Source organism: Lepisosteus oculatus, chromosome 7 (genome assembly GCF_040954835.1).
Source record: "Lepisosteus oculatus isolate fLepOcu1 chromosome 7, fLepOcu1.hap2, whole genome shotgun sequence".
In the NCBI taxonomy this organism is placed as follows: domain Eukaryota; kingdom Metazoa; phylum Chordata; class Actinopteri; order Semionotiformes; family Lepisosteidae; genus Lepisosteus; species Lepisosteus oculatus.
In genome coordinates this window covers 56,658,597-56,674,884 of record NC_090702.1, presented here as the reverse complement: position 1 = coordinate 56,674,884, position 16,288 = coordinate 56,658,597, and the positions used below count along the sequence as shown (strand labels likewise).

Sequence of the window (16,288 nt, the reverse complement as noted above, 5' to 3'; positions counted from 1 at the left end):
CTCTATGTCCTGTGCGGTAGGTCGTGTCTGCTATCACGGTTCAGTGTGGCCGCATGTAGTCGGGGGTTAACTGTGGTCCAGTGCTGGCTAATGGCGGGATGTCTGTTGTTGTCTCTCTGCGTGCTGCGCCCCAGACGTCGACGAGTGCAGCATCCGCAATGGAGGCTGCCAGCGGGGCTGTGCCAACATGGTGGGGAGCTTCGAGTGCCTGTGTCCTCCGGGCCAGAAGCTGCACTGGAACAAGAAGGACTGCCTTGGTAAGGAGAGCGCCCCCACCCTCACAAACCCCCCACCCTCACAGACCCCCGTCCCTCACACCCCCCTCACAGACCCCCGTCCCTCACACCCCCCTCACAGACCCCCGTCCCTCACACCCCCCTCACCTCACCTCACAGACCCCCGTCCCTCACACCCCCTCACCTCACCTCACAGACCCCCGTCCCTCACACCCCCCTCACCTCACCTCACAGACACCCGTCCCTCACACCCCCCTCACAGACCCCCGTCCCTCACACCCCCTCACCTCACCTCACAGACCCCCGTCCCTCACACCCCCCTCACAGACCCCCGTCCCTCACACCCCCCTCACCTCACCTCACAGACCCCCGTCCCTCACACCCCCTCACCTCACCTCACAGACCCCCGTCCCTCACACCCCCCTCACCTCACCTCACAGACACCCGTCCCTCACACCCCCCTCACAGACCCCCGTCCCTCACACCCCCTCACCTCACCTCACAGACCCCCGTCCCTCACACCCCCCTCACAGACCCCCGTCCCTCACACCCCCCTCACAGACCCCCGTCCCTCACACCCCCCTCACCTCACCTCACAGACCCCCGTCCCTCACACCCCCTCACCTCACCTCACAGACCCCCGTCCCTCACACCCCCCTCACCTCACCTCACAGACACCCGTCCCTCACACCCCCCTCACAGACCCCCGTCCCTCACACCCCCTCACCTCACCTCACAGACCCCCGTCCCTCACACCCCCCTCACAGACACCCGTCCCTCACACCCCCCTCACAGACCCCCGTCCCTCACACCCCCTCACCTCACCTCACAGACCCCCGTCCCTCACACCCCCCTCACAGAACCCCGTCCCTCACACCCCCCTCACCTCACCTCACAGACCCCCGTCCCTCACACCCCCTCACCTCACCTCACAGACCCCCGTCCCTCACACCCCCCTCACAGAACCCCGTCCCTCACACCCCCCTCACCTCACCTCACAGACCCCCGTCCCTCACACCCCCCTCACAGACCCCCATCCCTCACCCCCCCTCACAGACCCCCATCCCTCACATCTCCCTCACCTCACAAACCCCTGTCCCTCACTCCCCCCTCACAAACCCCTGTCCCTCACAGACCCCTGTCCCTCACAGACCCCCTCACCTCACAAACCCCTGTCCCTCACAGACCCCTGTCCCTCACTCCCCCCTCACAAACCCCTGTCCCTCACAGACCCCTGTCCCTCACAGACCCCCTCACCTCACAAACCCCTGTCCCTCACAGACCCCTGTCCCTCACTCCCCCCTCACAAACCCCTGTCCCTCACAGACCCCTGTCCCTCACTCCCCCCTCATAGACCCCTGTCCCTCACAGACCCCTGTCCCTCACAGACCCCCTCACCTCACAGACCCCTGTCCCTCACTCCCCCCTCACCTCACAGATTGAAAGGAAGTAGCACAGGCCATGTCAGGGCTGTGCTGTGCAGTGGGGAAGAGTGAAAATTGTCACAAGGAGTACTAACCTCACTGCAAGGATTGTTTCAGGAGGGTCTTGCTCCTCTTCGCCCAACTCTTCATTTCTGATTGTAAGCAAGAGATTCAAATCCACTCAAGTTATGTCCTCATATAATCTAGGAGCTGTTCAGGTTCATTGCATGCCAACAGATAGAGGAGAGAAGCAGTTCGTCTCGGCTGTGGAGGCCTTTCAGGTGTGTGCTGCAGCAAGGAATGAACTCTTACCTGGTTCTTTGCAGCCTGCTCATGCAGTCGCAGCTCCCTGCTCGAACCCAGTGTCATTTATCAATTTACTCTGCATGACTGGGGCCTCGCTGATAGCAAATACATTGGAGTCTCTTGAGTAATGTCACCCTTCCCTTCCTCAGAGGCGGTGAAGTGTCTCCCCAATGGAAAAGCGGCTCCAAAGGCCCAGCTGGTCTGTGCCAAGACGGGCGGCGTGGAGACCTGCTCGCTGTCCTGCCCCTCCAAGGCCCTGTTCGTCGCAGGTCAGTGTCTGCTGTTCTGAAGCATCTCAGCGGATGGGCAGACCGGTCTCGGGCTGGGTGGCAGATGCTGACTTTCTGCCTTACTGCTTTTTTACTGTGAACATTCGTTTTCAGAAGAAATGACACCTGGAGGAATATGTGGGGATACAGGGATATAAATATATCCCTGTAAATTCAAAACATCAGCAGTCAGTAGCGTAGTAGGTTTCTGTTGAGCAGCGATGACGGATCTTGGCACTGGAGCCGTCTCTCACTGTGGAACTTGACACCTTTCCCGTGAACAGAGCTCCTTTCCCTGTTCTTTGTCTCCCCCTCGTGGTAAAAGACGCTCAGCACAATATAATACTGCCAGTTCAGCAGAACAGTCCAAGAGCTTTCAGGAATCTTCGGTGGTAGAAAGACTCATTTTCATTTTAGTTAGTTTAGAAAGAATGAAGTACAGGTACAGACTTTAGAGGCAAGACAGGATGTCATACTTATTCTGTTGAAGTGACCTTGTACAATCATGACTTCTTCTGTGAAAGGAGATGTTTTTTACACATTTGAAGAATAGGTTAATTCCTACTTTATCTAAAAGGTGTCTTTGTTTCAGATATGTTTGAATTATTGGTGGTGTCTTTAATTTATGTGTGAAGTGCTTTTAAGTTTCACCTGAAGGTAGTCTCCCTCAGAGAGCTGAAAGAGAGGGCAGAGGAGTGGACATGCAGGGGCTCCGTGCGACAGCTGTGCTCTCTGGAGCCCCGGTGGTGGACTCAAGCTCCGCAGTACTCAAGCCTGATGGAAGTGTTTGCTTTCTCATGGGCACTGGAAGAACGCTGGCCTACCAAGCGCTTACGTCTCTGCTCCTCCACCAGTGTCTCTTTCCCCGCCTGCTGACCTTTATTTCCTTTATTTCCTCCAGATTCCGAAAACAGCTACACTTTCAGCTGTGGAGTTCCGACGCAGTCCGGCAAGACCCCGCAGAAGCGCAATACCACAGCCCCCACGCCGAGCTGCGCAGGTACGGAGAGACGAGAGCTCCCGCCGCAGTGCAGAACTAGGCTTGAAATAGCGGCGTGAGCCGCAATTAGCTCTGAGGTGTGTCTCGCCAAACGAGGGCTCAGTCTCGTCCGGCCACTTACATACTCTACGTATTTACATGCTTGAACACTTTCACCTCGCCCAGTTTTAACATTTGGTTTTGAAAAGTGTTCACATTTTGCTCACGTGATTATTGGCTTGCTCACTGTTGTAGTGGGGTACAGGAGCAGGTGTGTGCTTGGTAACTGTGTGTGTTCCCCAGCACTGAGAGAGCTTCATCTTACCATGATATTCCCCCTTGGGGAGTGGGTGTACTATGAAAAGGTCAAAGTAATTTCATGGGGACATCTGACTGTTAATAAACCATGAGAAAAGGCATCTTTGTTTCTTCGGAGTATAATGTCGACACAGCGGACAGAAGATTTCAGATTTGAGCTTATTCAAAATGCAGCATTTGCTCTGTCCAGTACTGCTCTGAAGAGTAGCACGCGTTGTACTTTTCATTGAGGACGTGTGCGCCTGTGGTCCTGATGTCAACTTTCACATGAAGAACAGAACAGCAGTCTCTCCCCGGCAGTGTCTTTGTGATCGACGCCGGGCACCGGAAATCCTGCTCTTTCTTATTCAGGCGATGGACTGTCTGCGTTGTTCTTTGAGCGCTTCGTGTGCAGTAACACTGCGCAAGTGGGAGGAGCGCTGGTCAAAGTCAAGGCCCTGTCTGAGGGGGGCGGAGGCACTGGTGTGAGGTCAGCAAAAAACAAAAAACAAAAACAAAGGAAAGAGAAAAATGCACCTCTTGGAACAGCAGTTTCCAGACTGCGCTGTCCCTATTTAGCGGGATCCGGACTGGTGGAAAAGGAGAGCGTGCGGCCAAAACCAGAAGAGGCTCAACCTGCCCCCATGGAGATACGCGGTGGGACAGGAGAAAAGAAAAAGAAAATTAAAAGAAGAAAAAAACATGGCCTTAATGCTCTCTCCGCAACCCCCTCCGGGACTGTTGCTGAAAGGTTGTCCCCTTGCGGGGGTCTGCTCGTCCCTCCGGGGAGGGGCTCAGTGTGTCTTAAAGGGGCCCCCTCAGCTGCGGCTCGTCCTTAATCAGCCAGGCCATCTGTGGTTGCTAGGACAAGGACGCATCGCCCTTAACCCAGGTTTCCGCCCCCACACTGAACACGCCCCACCTTAATGCCACAGTACCTCCTCAGAGTGGTCAGCAGACGCCATCACTTCTGCCTTCCACATCAGAACGTGTTCTTCTTTACTGCTCAATAGAGCTAGAATCACTGCTGATCTAAACAGAAACAGAGGGAGTAACCGTGCGCAGCTGGATGAAGACGGTGGTGAAGATTACTCCTCATATCGAGAAGGTCAGCGTTGCCTGTCAGAATCCTGCTGGAAATGACAGGACTCTTAAGTGCCTTCAAAGGCAAGACCAAAACATTACTGCTTTACAGTCAGGTCATGTGAGTTATGAGTGATAAGTACAATGTTATATCCATGTTATTTTGGGGTCATTCCGTGCATACAAATTGAGTGTGAAAAATCATTCCAAAAGAGTTCACCATACTCTTTGTATAGTCATTTGAGATGCTTTTCATTAGCTGCTTGGAGATTCTGCCTGTTCTTGGGGTGTTCTGACTTTAGCAGGCTGGTCAACAGCCTCCTCTTGTTTGTAACTGTTCTTATGACCTCAGTGTTTTCTTCGGCAATTGGATTAGAAGCTGCAAATTGACTAGGCCACTCTCAGATCTGCTGATGAGCTCCTTGGCTGTATGTTTGTATTGTCGCTGTGTGTTTTGGGTTACTGTACTGCTGCATGATGAAGTGCTGCTCCATAAGTACAGAAGGATACTGCTGCCCTCATCAGTGACATCATCACTACCGGCCCGACCCAGGCCATGACCTCCTCCAGGCTTCACAGATGAGCTGGCATCTTCAGAGCATCTGCAGGTCCTTTCTTTCTCCTCACTTTAATCTTTCACTTGCTTTGGAAAAAGGTTTATCGTGGTCACATCTGTCCATAAAACTTTGTTACAAATGTCTCCTGTCTCCTTCGTACTTCTGAGCCAAACCTGACGCCAGGTGGAGGGACTGGCCATGGCCTGGGCATGCGTGACTGTCTCTGCCACTTGAGCGGTTTTGACTGGACTGTCCCAGTGTTTTGGAGGCTGGTGGCTGTGCTGGACCTGACTGAGGACCAGCCCACCAGCTCAGCAGGCAGTGCTGGCGACTTGACCACTTCGAGCTCGGGCTGACCTCCAGGGATATCAAATTCTTGCACTTGGCTTTTTCAAAAAGCCAAATTCAAATTCAAGTCAGCACATTGTGTTTGCGTGGCTCAGGTGCAATGTGCCCGAGCACTGAGTACCCAAGTCACAACAGGACTGAGAAACGCATGACCTCAGTGTCTCACTTAGGTGGAACTGGCTGGAAACAGATACTAAGTTAATCCTTCAAGTTTATCATTCAGTTATTTTTAATAGCCAAACCTAAACATAACTTTTTTAAAGGCCCCCTCCCGCTTTAGTGTGTATTGCACACAGGTCATGACTGCTTTTCCCTTTTTTTCACGTAACCCCTTAAAGTGTCACAGGCTTAGTTCCATAATGAGCACATGAGAACTTTTCATCTGGCAGCTCTAACAGACCCAGCCTGGGGACCCCTCCCGCTCTCTGGCCAATTACTGTAAGCAGGCTCGTTCACTCCCCGCCCACGGCCAGAGTTTAAAAACGGTTTGCGTTTCGCAGTGCAAATATGTAGCTGTGTGCAAAGACAAACGGCAATGAAAGGAGCCAAGCACAGAGGGATGTCAAACTGTGTGCTGCGTGCGTGTCAATAGGTGGATACAGTCGTCCAGCCCGGAGCTGTCGCTCCAGGCCTGCACTGCAGGCTCTCTTCTAGTTGGTCGTCTGTAAGCAGTTCTGACAGCTGGAATTAGTGGTTTCTGAGCTCCTACATGTGCTGTACGTTTCTGTATGAGATGAGGAAGCAGCTGGCTATCGAGGCTCTGCTCCATCACTCACCAGCCCGCTGCTGGACGATATTTATGTTGCTGGATGTCATCTGCTCGTCTTGTAAGGATGGACAAAAGAAGTGTTCCAAAACCCTGGGGCTTGGAATATTTAGGTTCAGATACTGTATGTGAAATGACTTTGTGCACATTAAAGAACTTTGTATTCCTTTCCAGCATCGAGGGTCTTTTAAAAGTAATAAAGTGTCTTTACTATACAGTACATTTCAACAATGATTCAAAAATGAACAAGTGATTTTGGAAACATTGACCGTCTGTAGCAGTTACAGCTCTGAGCCTTCTTAGGTGTGTCTGTATCAGCTTTGCACATCTGGATTTGTGGCTTTTCACTCTCATTCATCCCTGCAGATTTGCTCAAGCTCTGTCAAACTAGATAGCAAAGCATTTGACTGAGCCACTCAAGGACATTCATCTTCCTGTTCTGGAGCCACTCGCATTGCTGTGGCCGTGTACTCATTGTGATCGTCATGTCCTGTTGGAATGAAGAGCTTTGCCCCATTAAGGTCTTCTGCTGACTGTGCAGCCCCAGAAGATGATGCTGGCTCCATGCATCATGGTATGGATGGTGTTAGAGAGTGATGAGCTGTGTTCGGTTTGCAGCAAGCACAGTGCTTTGCGTTCGGGCAAGAGTTCCATTTTTTTTTTCATCAGAGGAGGGAACCTCTGTCAGATGCTGGTATGTCTTTTCTCTGGAGTGACCTCTGTCCAGACAGCTGAATCTGTGTAGTTCTTCATAGGTTGTTGTCCTCTGGACAGATTCTCCCACCTCATCCATGGAGCTCTGTACATCTGTCAGGGTGGCCATTGGGCTCCTGGTCATTTCTCTGACCAAAGTCCTTCTTGCTTGGTTGCAGTGCTCTAGGAAGAGTCTGGGTGGTTCCATTTTCTTTCAGTTTCCCCATGATGAATCTGACTGTGCTCCTGGAAACTTTCAACACCATGGACACATTTCTAAACTCCTCCCCGGATCTGTGCCTCCTCACAATTCTATCTCAGAGGTGCTCCTTTGTTTTTATGGTAGAGTTTCTGCTCTGACATGCACTTTCAGCCATCCTGCGCCAGCAGTCCCAGCAGGTGTTGGTCACTATTGTATTTATCAGCATGAAGAATTGAGAATTGAATCGAATGCATCTTAAATTATTCACTTCTCTTTTTTTTCAGATATCTTAGCTCCACCGATTAAGCAAAAAGCCCGCTTTAAGATTAAGGATGCAAAGTGTCACCTGAAGCCGCGCAACAAGGAGAAGTTCAGAGACGCAGCGAAGCAGAGCATGCAAGGTAGCTATGACACGCGTCACTCAGACGAGATGAGATGTCAGGCGCGAGTCACATTTGAGAGATCTGGGAAAGATCTGGGGGAACTCATTGTACAGATGACACTGTGTCTGTTTTTGAATGTGTTCTCCCTCAAATAAACAAATACACACTTAAAATGTCACTTTTGAAAGTCAAATGGGTTTTTGCAAGCTATATCAATTCAATTGAAAATACTTTATTTATCACCAGGGGGGCAATTTAAGATTGTTTTTTATCCCAATTCATCCCTTGTCTGGATCTTCCGGGCATTTGCTATGGGCCACCCAGTACCAGATAGGACAGACATTACCAGCCAGATCTGATGCAAGTATTCACCAACAATCTACATAATCTTTTAAGTCCTAAATAATTGGGATTTACACACTAGTTATTTCTGCCAACCACTGAGAAACTGCAGGGTTTACCATCTGGTTGAATGGTGAATAAACTAAATAGTATCATTTCAGGGATAAAAGGTAATGTTGATTCCTTTTAGTAGCAAGTTCTCATCAGATGTTAGCTTTTTCCCTCCAGGCAGCTGGTCAGAAGGATCTCGCAAGCTCATTTTCACCATCTCACGATGCTGCTGTATTTCCCCTGAAGGCAGCCAGCTGCCCTGTGCGGACGACTGCCAGGTCACCTTCGTCAACCTGAAGTGTGACTCATCCAGGAAGAGGCGTCGGGGTCGGAAGTCTCCTTCTAAAGAAGTGTCTCACATCACCGCTGAGTTCGAAGTGGAGATGAAGGAGGAAGAGGTGTCAGGTCAGTAGATGACGGGAGGCTGGGGGTGTGGAGTCCGACTGTGGCAGGGCTCGGGGTTTGAGTGGAGGGCTTCAGTCGTGTGCCATTGCACTCCAGAATGGAACATCATGGCTCCTCATCACAGGGTCAGATTCCTAATCCTACTCTTAACAAGAACCAAGGCTCATCTGTTTTGTCCTGCGACAAAAATTCGACATGCTTGGTAAGGTACAAAACGTTTGGAGATTTGGAAAAGCAAAAAGACGCGATTACGGACTGAACTATTTGCTGAGGGCTGCCCGTGGGCCGCGGTTCGCTAACCCTGAGACTCTTTATGAGCAGACTCTTGTAACGTGGACTGCGCCCGCAAGAAAATGGAACACAAACTGCAGGCAGCGATGAAGACCCTGAGGAAGTCCATCAGCAAGCAGCAGTTCTACCTCCAGTTCTCCGGAACAGAGTACGAAGTCGCCCAGAAGCCTGCCAAGCTGCCAGACAGCCAGGATTCCTGCAGCACAGGCCAGGTTCCCCGGGAAGGGAAGTGTGGTGGGTAATAGATAAGAAGACACACTGAAAAGTATGCTTTTGTTGTGCTTTGTTCCAAACCAGCGAACCTGGGGGTTTATGTGCTAATAAACAGGATAGAATCTGTCTCACAGCCTTTATTGAAACAAAGCAGCCAAATTTCGCCATCCTCCCCCCTTCCCTGCTGGCATCACCCAGCCGCTTCAAGGGCTGTAAATCCAGTACAGAGCCTCAGTGACCCGGAGCCTCACCCAGTAGCTGGGCTGGGAGTCGTGGCCTGGCTAAAGGGCCTGAATCCTTGAATCTGAAACAAAGGCAACTCCACAACACCTTTATACTGGAGTGTTTTAGGTCTGATCAAATAAAAATAATTGCTTACACTTATATAGCGCTTTTCTGGACACTCCACTCAAAGCTCTTTACAGGTCATGGGGATCCCCACCACCACCAATGTGCAGCCCCACCTGGATGATGTGACGGCAGCCATAGTGCGCCAGTCCACACCTCACACACCAGCTCTCAGTGGGGAGGAGAGCAGAGTGCACCAGTCCACTCCCCACACACCAGCTCTCAGTGGGGAGGAGAGCAGAGTGATGAAGCCAGTTCAGAGATGGGGATTATTAGGAGGCCATGACTGGGAAAGTCCAGGGGGAAATTTGATCAGGACACTGGGGTAACACCCCTACTCTTTTCGAGAAACACCCTGGGATTTTGACCACAGAAAATCAGGACCTTGGTTTTACATCTCTTCCAAAGGATGACGCCTTTTTACAGTATAGTGTCTCAGAAACCAGACCGCAGGGTGAGCACCCCCTTCTGGCCCCTCTAAAAACCGTAGTTCAGGTACTGGCCAGGCTCACACCTGCTGAAGCTGTGAGCTGCAGGGTGAAACGGCTGCTATAATAAAAAGAAATGCGCTGAAAGACCGTCTTGAAGTCAAAAGCGCTAATCGCTTCATAGTTGACAGATCAGCCCTGAACTCTCTGTATTTAGTCTGTAATGATTAAGAGCTGTGACGTGGTGTCTAATACAGGGCTGGTGTTGTCTCTTGAATGTGGTCTCAGTCAGGTGTAGTGTGGGCACGTTCTACAGCGGCGAACAGCACCAGTGTGTCCAGTGTCCCCCCGGCACATACCAGGACACAGAGGGCCAGCTGTCCTGTGAGCCCTGCCCCAGCAACGAAGGCCTGGGTATCGCTGGGGCCAGGAATGTGTCTGAGTGTGGAGGTGAGTGGAGTCTCTCAGTGCACAAACTGTTCTCAATTCAATAAAGGTGAAGGGCCAATTTTAATCTCTTGAAATGTTTTGTCAGAAATGTCACAGGAACTGTGGTTCCTGTGCATAGAAACACTTTAACACTTTTACACAGCAAATTCTCACCAGTCCACAGATGTCAAATGTTTGTATAAATGTAAGTGAAGTACTGTAAATGTCCTGAATTTCATTAAACCGAGGCCCTAGAGCTGTGATGCTTGTCCCATGCTGTGTTGTCACAGTAGACAAAGAAGGGACCTGATATTCAACATCCGCACAGGAATTCAACACAGAGGATTTCATTACAATGAACAGTGAAACACAAACCAGGATTCACACATGGAACCTAAATGGAAGAACATTTAAAGGCAAGAAAAGGAGGCACTTCTTTACCCAAAGGGTGGTGGGAGTGTGGAACAAGCTACCCAGGCAGGGGTATCTGCTGAATAAGATTCTTGAATCAACTGCCATTAACTACTGAGGACCAAACAGGCTGGAGGGACTGAATGGCCTCCTCTCATTTGCAGCCAATCTCATGTTTTCATGAGCTAAGGATCAGTGAAGAAACAAGAGCTTGTCAATTCTGATACATGGCAAACAGTAATGATAACAGTAATATCCAGCCAATATATTTTGCATACACCTCTTCCTTGGTTTTCAGATCACAGCTTAAGCGCAGCTTGAGGGTAGTTCCACAAGTTAATAAATGCTTACATGGGAGTTTTGTTTTCCATAAAAATGTGCACATGGATTTCAAGCTGCCCTTAAAACTCACATTCACCCCTTCTACCCCTGTGGTTGTTTATTTTGGACACAAGCGCATGAAAGCTCATGAATAGCACTTCAGATTTCCCAGGATCTATTCTGCAGTCATGGCGATTGTCCTAATACACATTGCAATCATCTGTATTTGCAGATATTTTTCCAGATTCCTCCCTGTCCTTGTGTACCTTCTGTAGCACTCGTTTATTCAAATGGAAGCAAATCTCCTTGTTGAGACAGTTCTGTGTCGCCACACATGATAAATAGCAGGTTGTAATCTCTAGGTTTTCAAAAGCATTATTTCTAATGGCATTGTAATTGCTAGTGGGAGATGTATTTAGAGGAGAAAAGACATTGTAAAGACAAAGTTAATGAAGAACAGTGGCTTTGATCTGGGGCTGTTCTGTCTTGAGCAGTGTGTAATTAGATTTTGGCTTTTCCAACCATGGTCAGAAAGACCTCCTGGGGAACAGCTAAATTGCTATAGGTAATCAATAATTCCAAAGTAAATATCTCTCATGTTGGCCCGAGCCCAATATGCCTCTACAATTTATTCCTCTAAGCCTATAATCAGACTGCATGTAATTTTAAGATTGTAATTACTACCGAGCACCAGCGCACCTAGCTGGGGAATCTTACAAGTCACGCTGTGTTTAACAGCAGTGGGAATACAGATTTTTAACTTTACCCTGTTTCCAAATTTTTACTTTTTTTACTTAAAATTGACGCCAGGTTGCGGTACCACACACTTCAGCTTTAGTGCCCCGGATACAGTATGAATTCTCTACAGAACCTTTCAGCGCTGCCTCTTGCGCAAGAGTGGGAACTTCAGAGTAAGGGTCTGACCTGGTCACACAGCCTTGGGGCCGTTGCAGATCGCTCTGTTGAACAAACAAAGGGATGAAATCGGAGAAGTGCGAAAGCAAGTGTTTGCGCCTCTTTATTGCTGGTCTCTCTCTCCGGCCCTGGTTAGGTCAGTGCCCCCCTGGGCATTTCTCAGCCAACGGCTTCCAGCCCTGCAGACCCTGTGCCCTGGGCACGTACCAGCCGGAGCCGGGTCGCGTGCTGTGCTTCTCCTGCGGAGGAGAGCTCCTGACCAAGAATGAGGGCGCCGTCTCCTTCCAGGACTGCGAGACCAAAGGTATGGAGTGAGAACACTGAGCTCCAGCCCTCCAGCTTGCCTGAATCCTCCCTGCAGTCAGCTCCTCTGGGGAAAACTGCCTTTCAGACCTCAGATACATCTGCATGTGCCTTCTGCAGCTCTGAAGACTGTTAAGGATGGATTAACAATTAACATTAATTGGGATTCGATAGCTGTGTCATCTTGTGCAATATGAAGTCCTGTATAATTGGTAGACAATAAGTATTTGTACTTTTTCAAAGATACAAATGATATGTTTCTTTATTATTTTTAGTACTACTATTGTTAACTCATGCAGTAAGAGCAGAACTTCTGTAGGTTTCAGTGACACCTTAAGGAGACTTATAAAGATGGACTCTTTGGTTCAAGTGATTTGCTGGGACCCAGGTAAAATCCTCATTTTGGCTTATATTATACACAAGCACATGGTGTGTTTACCTTATCTCACACAGATCCCCATATAATGTATACAGTAATTACAGCAGGTCAAGCCTGGACACCTGTTACAGATAACTATACTAGTGCCCTGCTGACATGACCCAGCCACTTTCTCTGTCCCAAATATTTCAGCAACACAGTTCAAAGAAAATAAACTCCTGTGAGTTGTGACAAATGCAGTGATGGTAGGAGTTCAGCTAGATGGAAAATAATGCAAATTTTGTAGGATGGACCAGTCACTCCCTTAAAATATACCAAGTCTGAGCTGCGCCTGTTTCACCTATACTGTGATGCTAGCTAATGAGCTGCTCCTGTTTGTGTTGCAGTGCACTGTTCCCCTGGGCACTACTATAACTCCACCACGCACAGGTGTATCCGCTGTTCTGCAGGGACCTATCAGCCTGAGTTCGGTCAGAACTACTGCATAACCTGCCCTGGAAACACAACCACCGACTTTGATGGGTCCACAAATGTCACACATTGTAAAAGTGAGTTTGCATCAGTTTTCTATGTGCAATAACCTTGGCATGTCAAATATTTGGACTACAAAGCTACCCATACAGTATTTACTTACTTAATGATGCAAACCTTTGACCTCTAGAGATCACAGGTCAAATCTAAAACAAGTCCCGAAGTCCCGAAGAATAGTATGTCTGGGTATAGAGATTGAAGTACTCCACCATTTTATTTCAGTCTCTGAATGTTAAGTTTAAATATAATGGTCTATATTCAATGCTGTGGGCAAAGAGAAGACTTCAGTGTCCAGTAACATCTCATCTGAACTTACTGTGAACATTAAAATTGCTTCTAGTGTCCCAGCAGCTAAACTACAATTATGTAAAAATATTTTCAGTATCAAACAGACAAGACTACAGACGAGACTACAAGAGGTCATGTTTCAGGTTTTCAAAATCCTCAACGGCCTTCATCAAAATGAACAGTGAAACACAAACCTGAGAATACAGGTGGAAACTCTGCAGAAGAGCATTTAAAACCAAGAGCAGGAGGCACGTCTTTGCCCGAAGGATTGTGGGAGTGTGGAACAAGCTAACCAGCCATGTTGTTGAAGTCCTTGGCTTCTTTCGCGAAAGATTTCAAGATCGTTTAGCTAATCAAAAACAAAACAAGCTAGATGTGCTAAATTGCCTCTTCTAGTTGTCTAAAGTTTCTTATGTCCAGATGCTCTTATGAGGATTGTTTAGTTCATTAGTGATGATGTACAGCAGTATGTAACTTTGGCCCTTCCTGTGCTTGCAGACCAGCTGTGTGGAGGTGAGCTGGGGGATTACACTGGCTACATTGAATCACCAAACTACCCTGGGGACTACCCAGCTAACGTGGACTGTATCTGGAACATTAACCCTCCCCCGAAAAGACGCATCCTGATAGTGGTGCCAGAGATCTTCCTCCCCATCGAAGATGAGTGCGGAGATGTTCTGGTTATGAGGAAAAGCGGTAGGCCATCCACGTTTACAGCTGACATTTGGTCTTGTGGGTACTGGTTTGGGCTGTCAGGTTTTTACTTGAGCCTCAAAACTGTAACGGTTTAACTGAAACATTAAACACGGATTGTTCTTAACAACTAAGGTCCTGGCACGGGAGCTTCTATTGGTGCGTTGTTATCAAATCAATTTGACATGGTAGGGATTTTGTGAAGGGATATTTTTCAATGAAAAGCTAGGATACCATCTAGCTGGTATATTGCAGAATGTTTGACCAAGCCTAAATCATAGGCTAAACCAAGATGTGAAAAAACATGCAGCGTTTCATTACCACATTCGTGAGAGATACAAGGCCTTCCCTGAAAGTAACAATGAGCATGATACGCCCCCTAGTGGCTCAGTCAGGAAAGGACACTGAGAATGCAGGCTGAGTCTAACAGCACGGATAAGATCACTTTATTGGCCACATACAATTTCTTGCATTAGGAATTCGTCTTTCCGCAGACCCCAGCCTGCTCTCCATGAGACACACAGACAGGGAGAGAAACTGGGGGTCAGAGCACTGGGTCAGCCATTGCACAGCGCCCCTGGAGCAGCTGGGGTGAAGGGCCTTGCACAGGGGCCCAGTGGAGTAGGATTCCTCTGGCAGCCGTGGGAAATGAACCAGCAACCTTCCAACCACAGGCGCAGATCATTAATCACAGAGCCACCGGATGTTGCTCTTTAACCCTGGGTCTTGCAGGCCAAGCAATGACACAGTGCTGTTCCAGTAGGGTTCAGTCATACAGGGCTCACTTGGGTTTTGGCAGCGAATACCGAGACCTGTGAGCTATCGGTGAGAGACGTGCAGTTTGTTTAGCTCTGAGATAATTTAGCAGGATGAAAGTCCTGCAGAACCAGGCTGCTATACTGTGACAAGCAGATTACAGACAAGGCTAGGGAACTATGACAGAGATATGCGCTCCATTGTAACAAGGCAAACAGTTGATCCATCTTTGTTATCATACAGAGACCCATAGAGTCAACCTCTGCATTAGTCTGAGAACAAAACTGGAAAGGAAAAGATTTTAAATATAGCCTGTGAATGGAATTAAGAAAGTATTTCTTTATGAGGTCCTTCTTGGTTGCTGGATCTTCTAGATGTGTTCACATTGAACTGTAATTCCTTTCTTATACTGCGATGGTTTTAGTAGCCTCTACTGAAGACGGACAGATGTCTCTCGCTCTCGGTGTTGCAGGATCTGACCTTTTCATCCTGCGTTGCTCCCTGCTCGGCTCCCACCCCTTCTCCTCCCTCCGCTCGCTGGTCCTCCTGTCACAACCGGAGTTGGCAAAGTGGGCACCGTTTGCCTCTCCTGCGCCACCAGCCCCCGGACCTCCTGACCTCACCAGCAGAGACCAGCTGTTCATCCGCAGTCGCCATCCGCCCCCCCGCCCTCAACCACTGGCTTCTCTCTCTCCCACTCTGCCTGTTTCTGATTGAACATCCAATCCCCCACACCTACTGTACATCTCCAGCTTATCCTCACTGTGTCAACTCCCCTCTCTCTTCCCCTCTCCTTCCTTTCACTGTCCCCATAGGAGCATGGCGGCAGAGATTCTTATCACTTCGTACTACTCCTTTGTCTGTTCGCGGGTGGCGACTCACTACCAGTTCTTGTACTACTTCCGGGTCAGAGCACACTACCTCGTGCTACTCCGTCCGGGTCAGTGCAGTATCTTCTGCAGCCTGTCACAGAACTCCAGTCTCAAAGATCTGCAGCGGGCTGGCTCTCCTGTTCTCTGCCTGCATCCCCCGCGGTTCTTGTTCACTCCCTCATGTCCTGTCCCTCTGTTCTGGTGGCCAACTGGTGCGGTGCCAACCCTTGACTCTCCCTCCCCCACTCACCACAATCTTGTACCCCAGCCTCTCAGGTTTTCCAGACTCCTGTTTGTCCTCAGGCTTGTTGCGGTATCTGATGTTTTTCCTATTTGGGGGGATGCATGTGAAACCCGCCCTCATTCATTCAGTTTTTGCAAATTTCAGCAAGTGGTTCCCATTCTACTTAGTGTTACCCTTCTGGGTTGCCATAGCGTCCACTGCCCATCCCAGAGTTGCAGTCTGTTGGCTCTACTGGCCCCTGGTGACTTTTCCAGCCTCTGCATTTTCCTACACACAGTTCCAGTTCACTACAAGCCACAGTGCACTTCCTCCGATCGGTGTTCCTCCGGAACCCCGCACATCAGAATCGGCTCGATCAAACACAGCCCGCGGACCTGTAGCTCCATCACTGAAGACACCTGCAGCGGTCTTTTGAGGTTCCTTTAATCCTTTTCGGGGGCTTGTCATTCCCAGCCTTAAGGTAGAGGTTGTCTTTTCCTCAGCCAGGTGCGTCAACACAAAATATCAAAACATTAAGAAAGTTGT

General features: G+C 49.2%; 1 protein-coding gene across 2 annotated transcripts in view; it reads left to right on the top strand.

Moving 5' to 3' along the window:
- The window catches only part of scube1 (signal peptide, CUB domain, EGF-like 1), a 140,626-nt gene that overhangs the window by 118,099 nt on the left and 6,239 nt on the right, over positions 1-16,288 (top strand). For both annotated transcript variants that reach the window (XM_069192888.1, XM_069192887.1), the window contains 10 exons: positions 135-257; positions 2,116-2,235; positions 3,137-3,235; positions 7,445-7,561; positions 8,183-8,341; positions 8,663-8,866; positions 9,910-10,071; positions 11,834-12,001; positions 12,766-12,927; positions 13,697-13,894. In XM_069192888.1, coding sequence (XP_069048989.1) covers positions 135-257; positions 2,116-2,235; positions 3,137-3,235; positions 7,445-7,561; positions 8,183-8,341; positions 8,663-8,866; positions 9,910-10,071; positions 11,834-12,001; positions 12,766-12,927; positions 13,697-13,894 — 1,512 coding nt within the window. The remainder of the gene's footprint in view (positions 1-134; positions 258-2,115; positions 2,236-3,136; positions 3,236-7,444; positions 7,562-8,182; positions 8,342-8,662; positions 8,867-9,909; positions 10,072-11,833; positions 12,002-12,765; positions 12,928-13,696; positions 13,895-16,288) is intronic.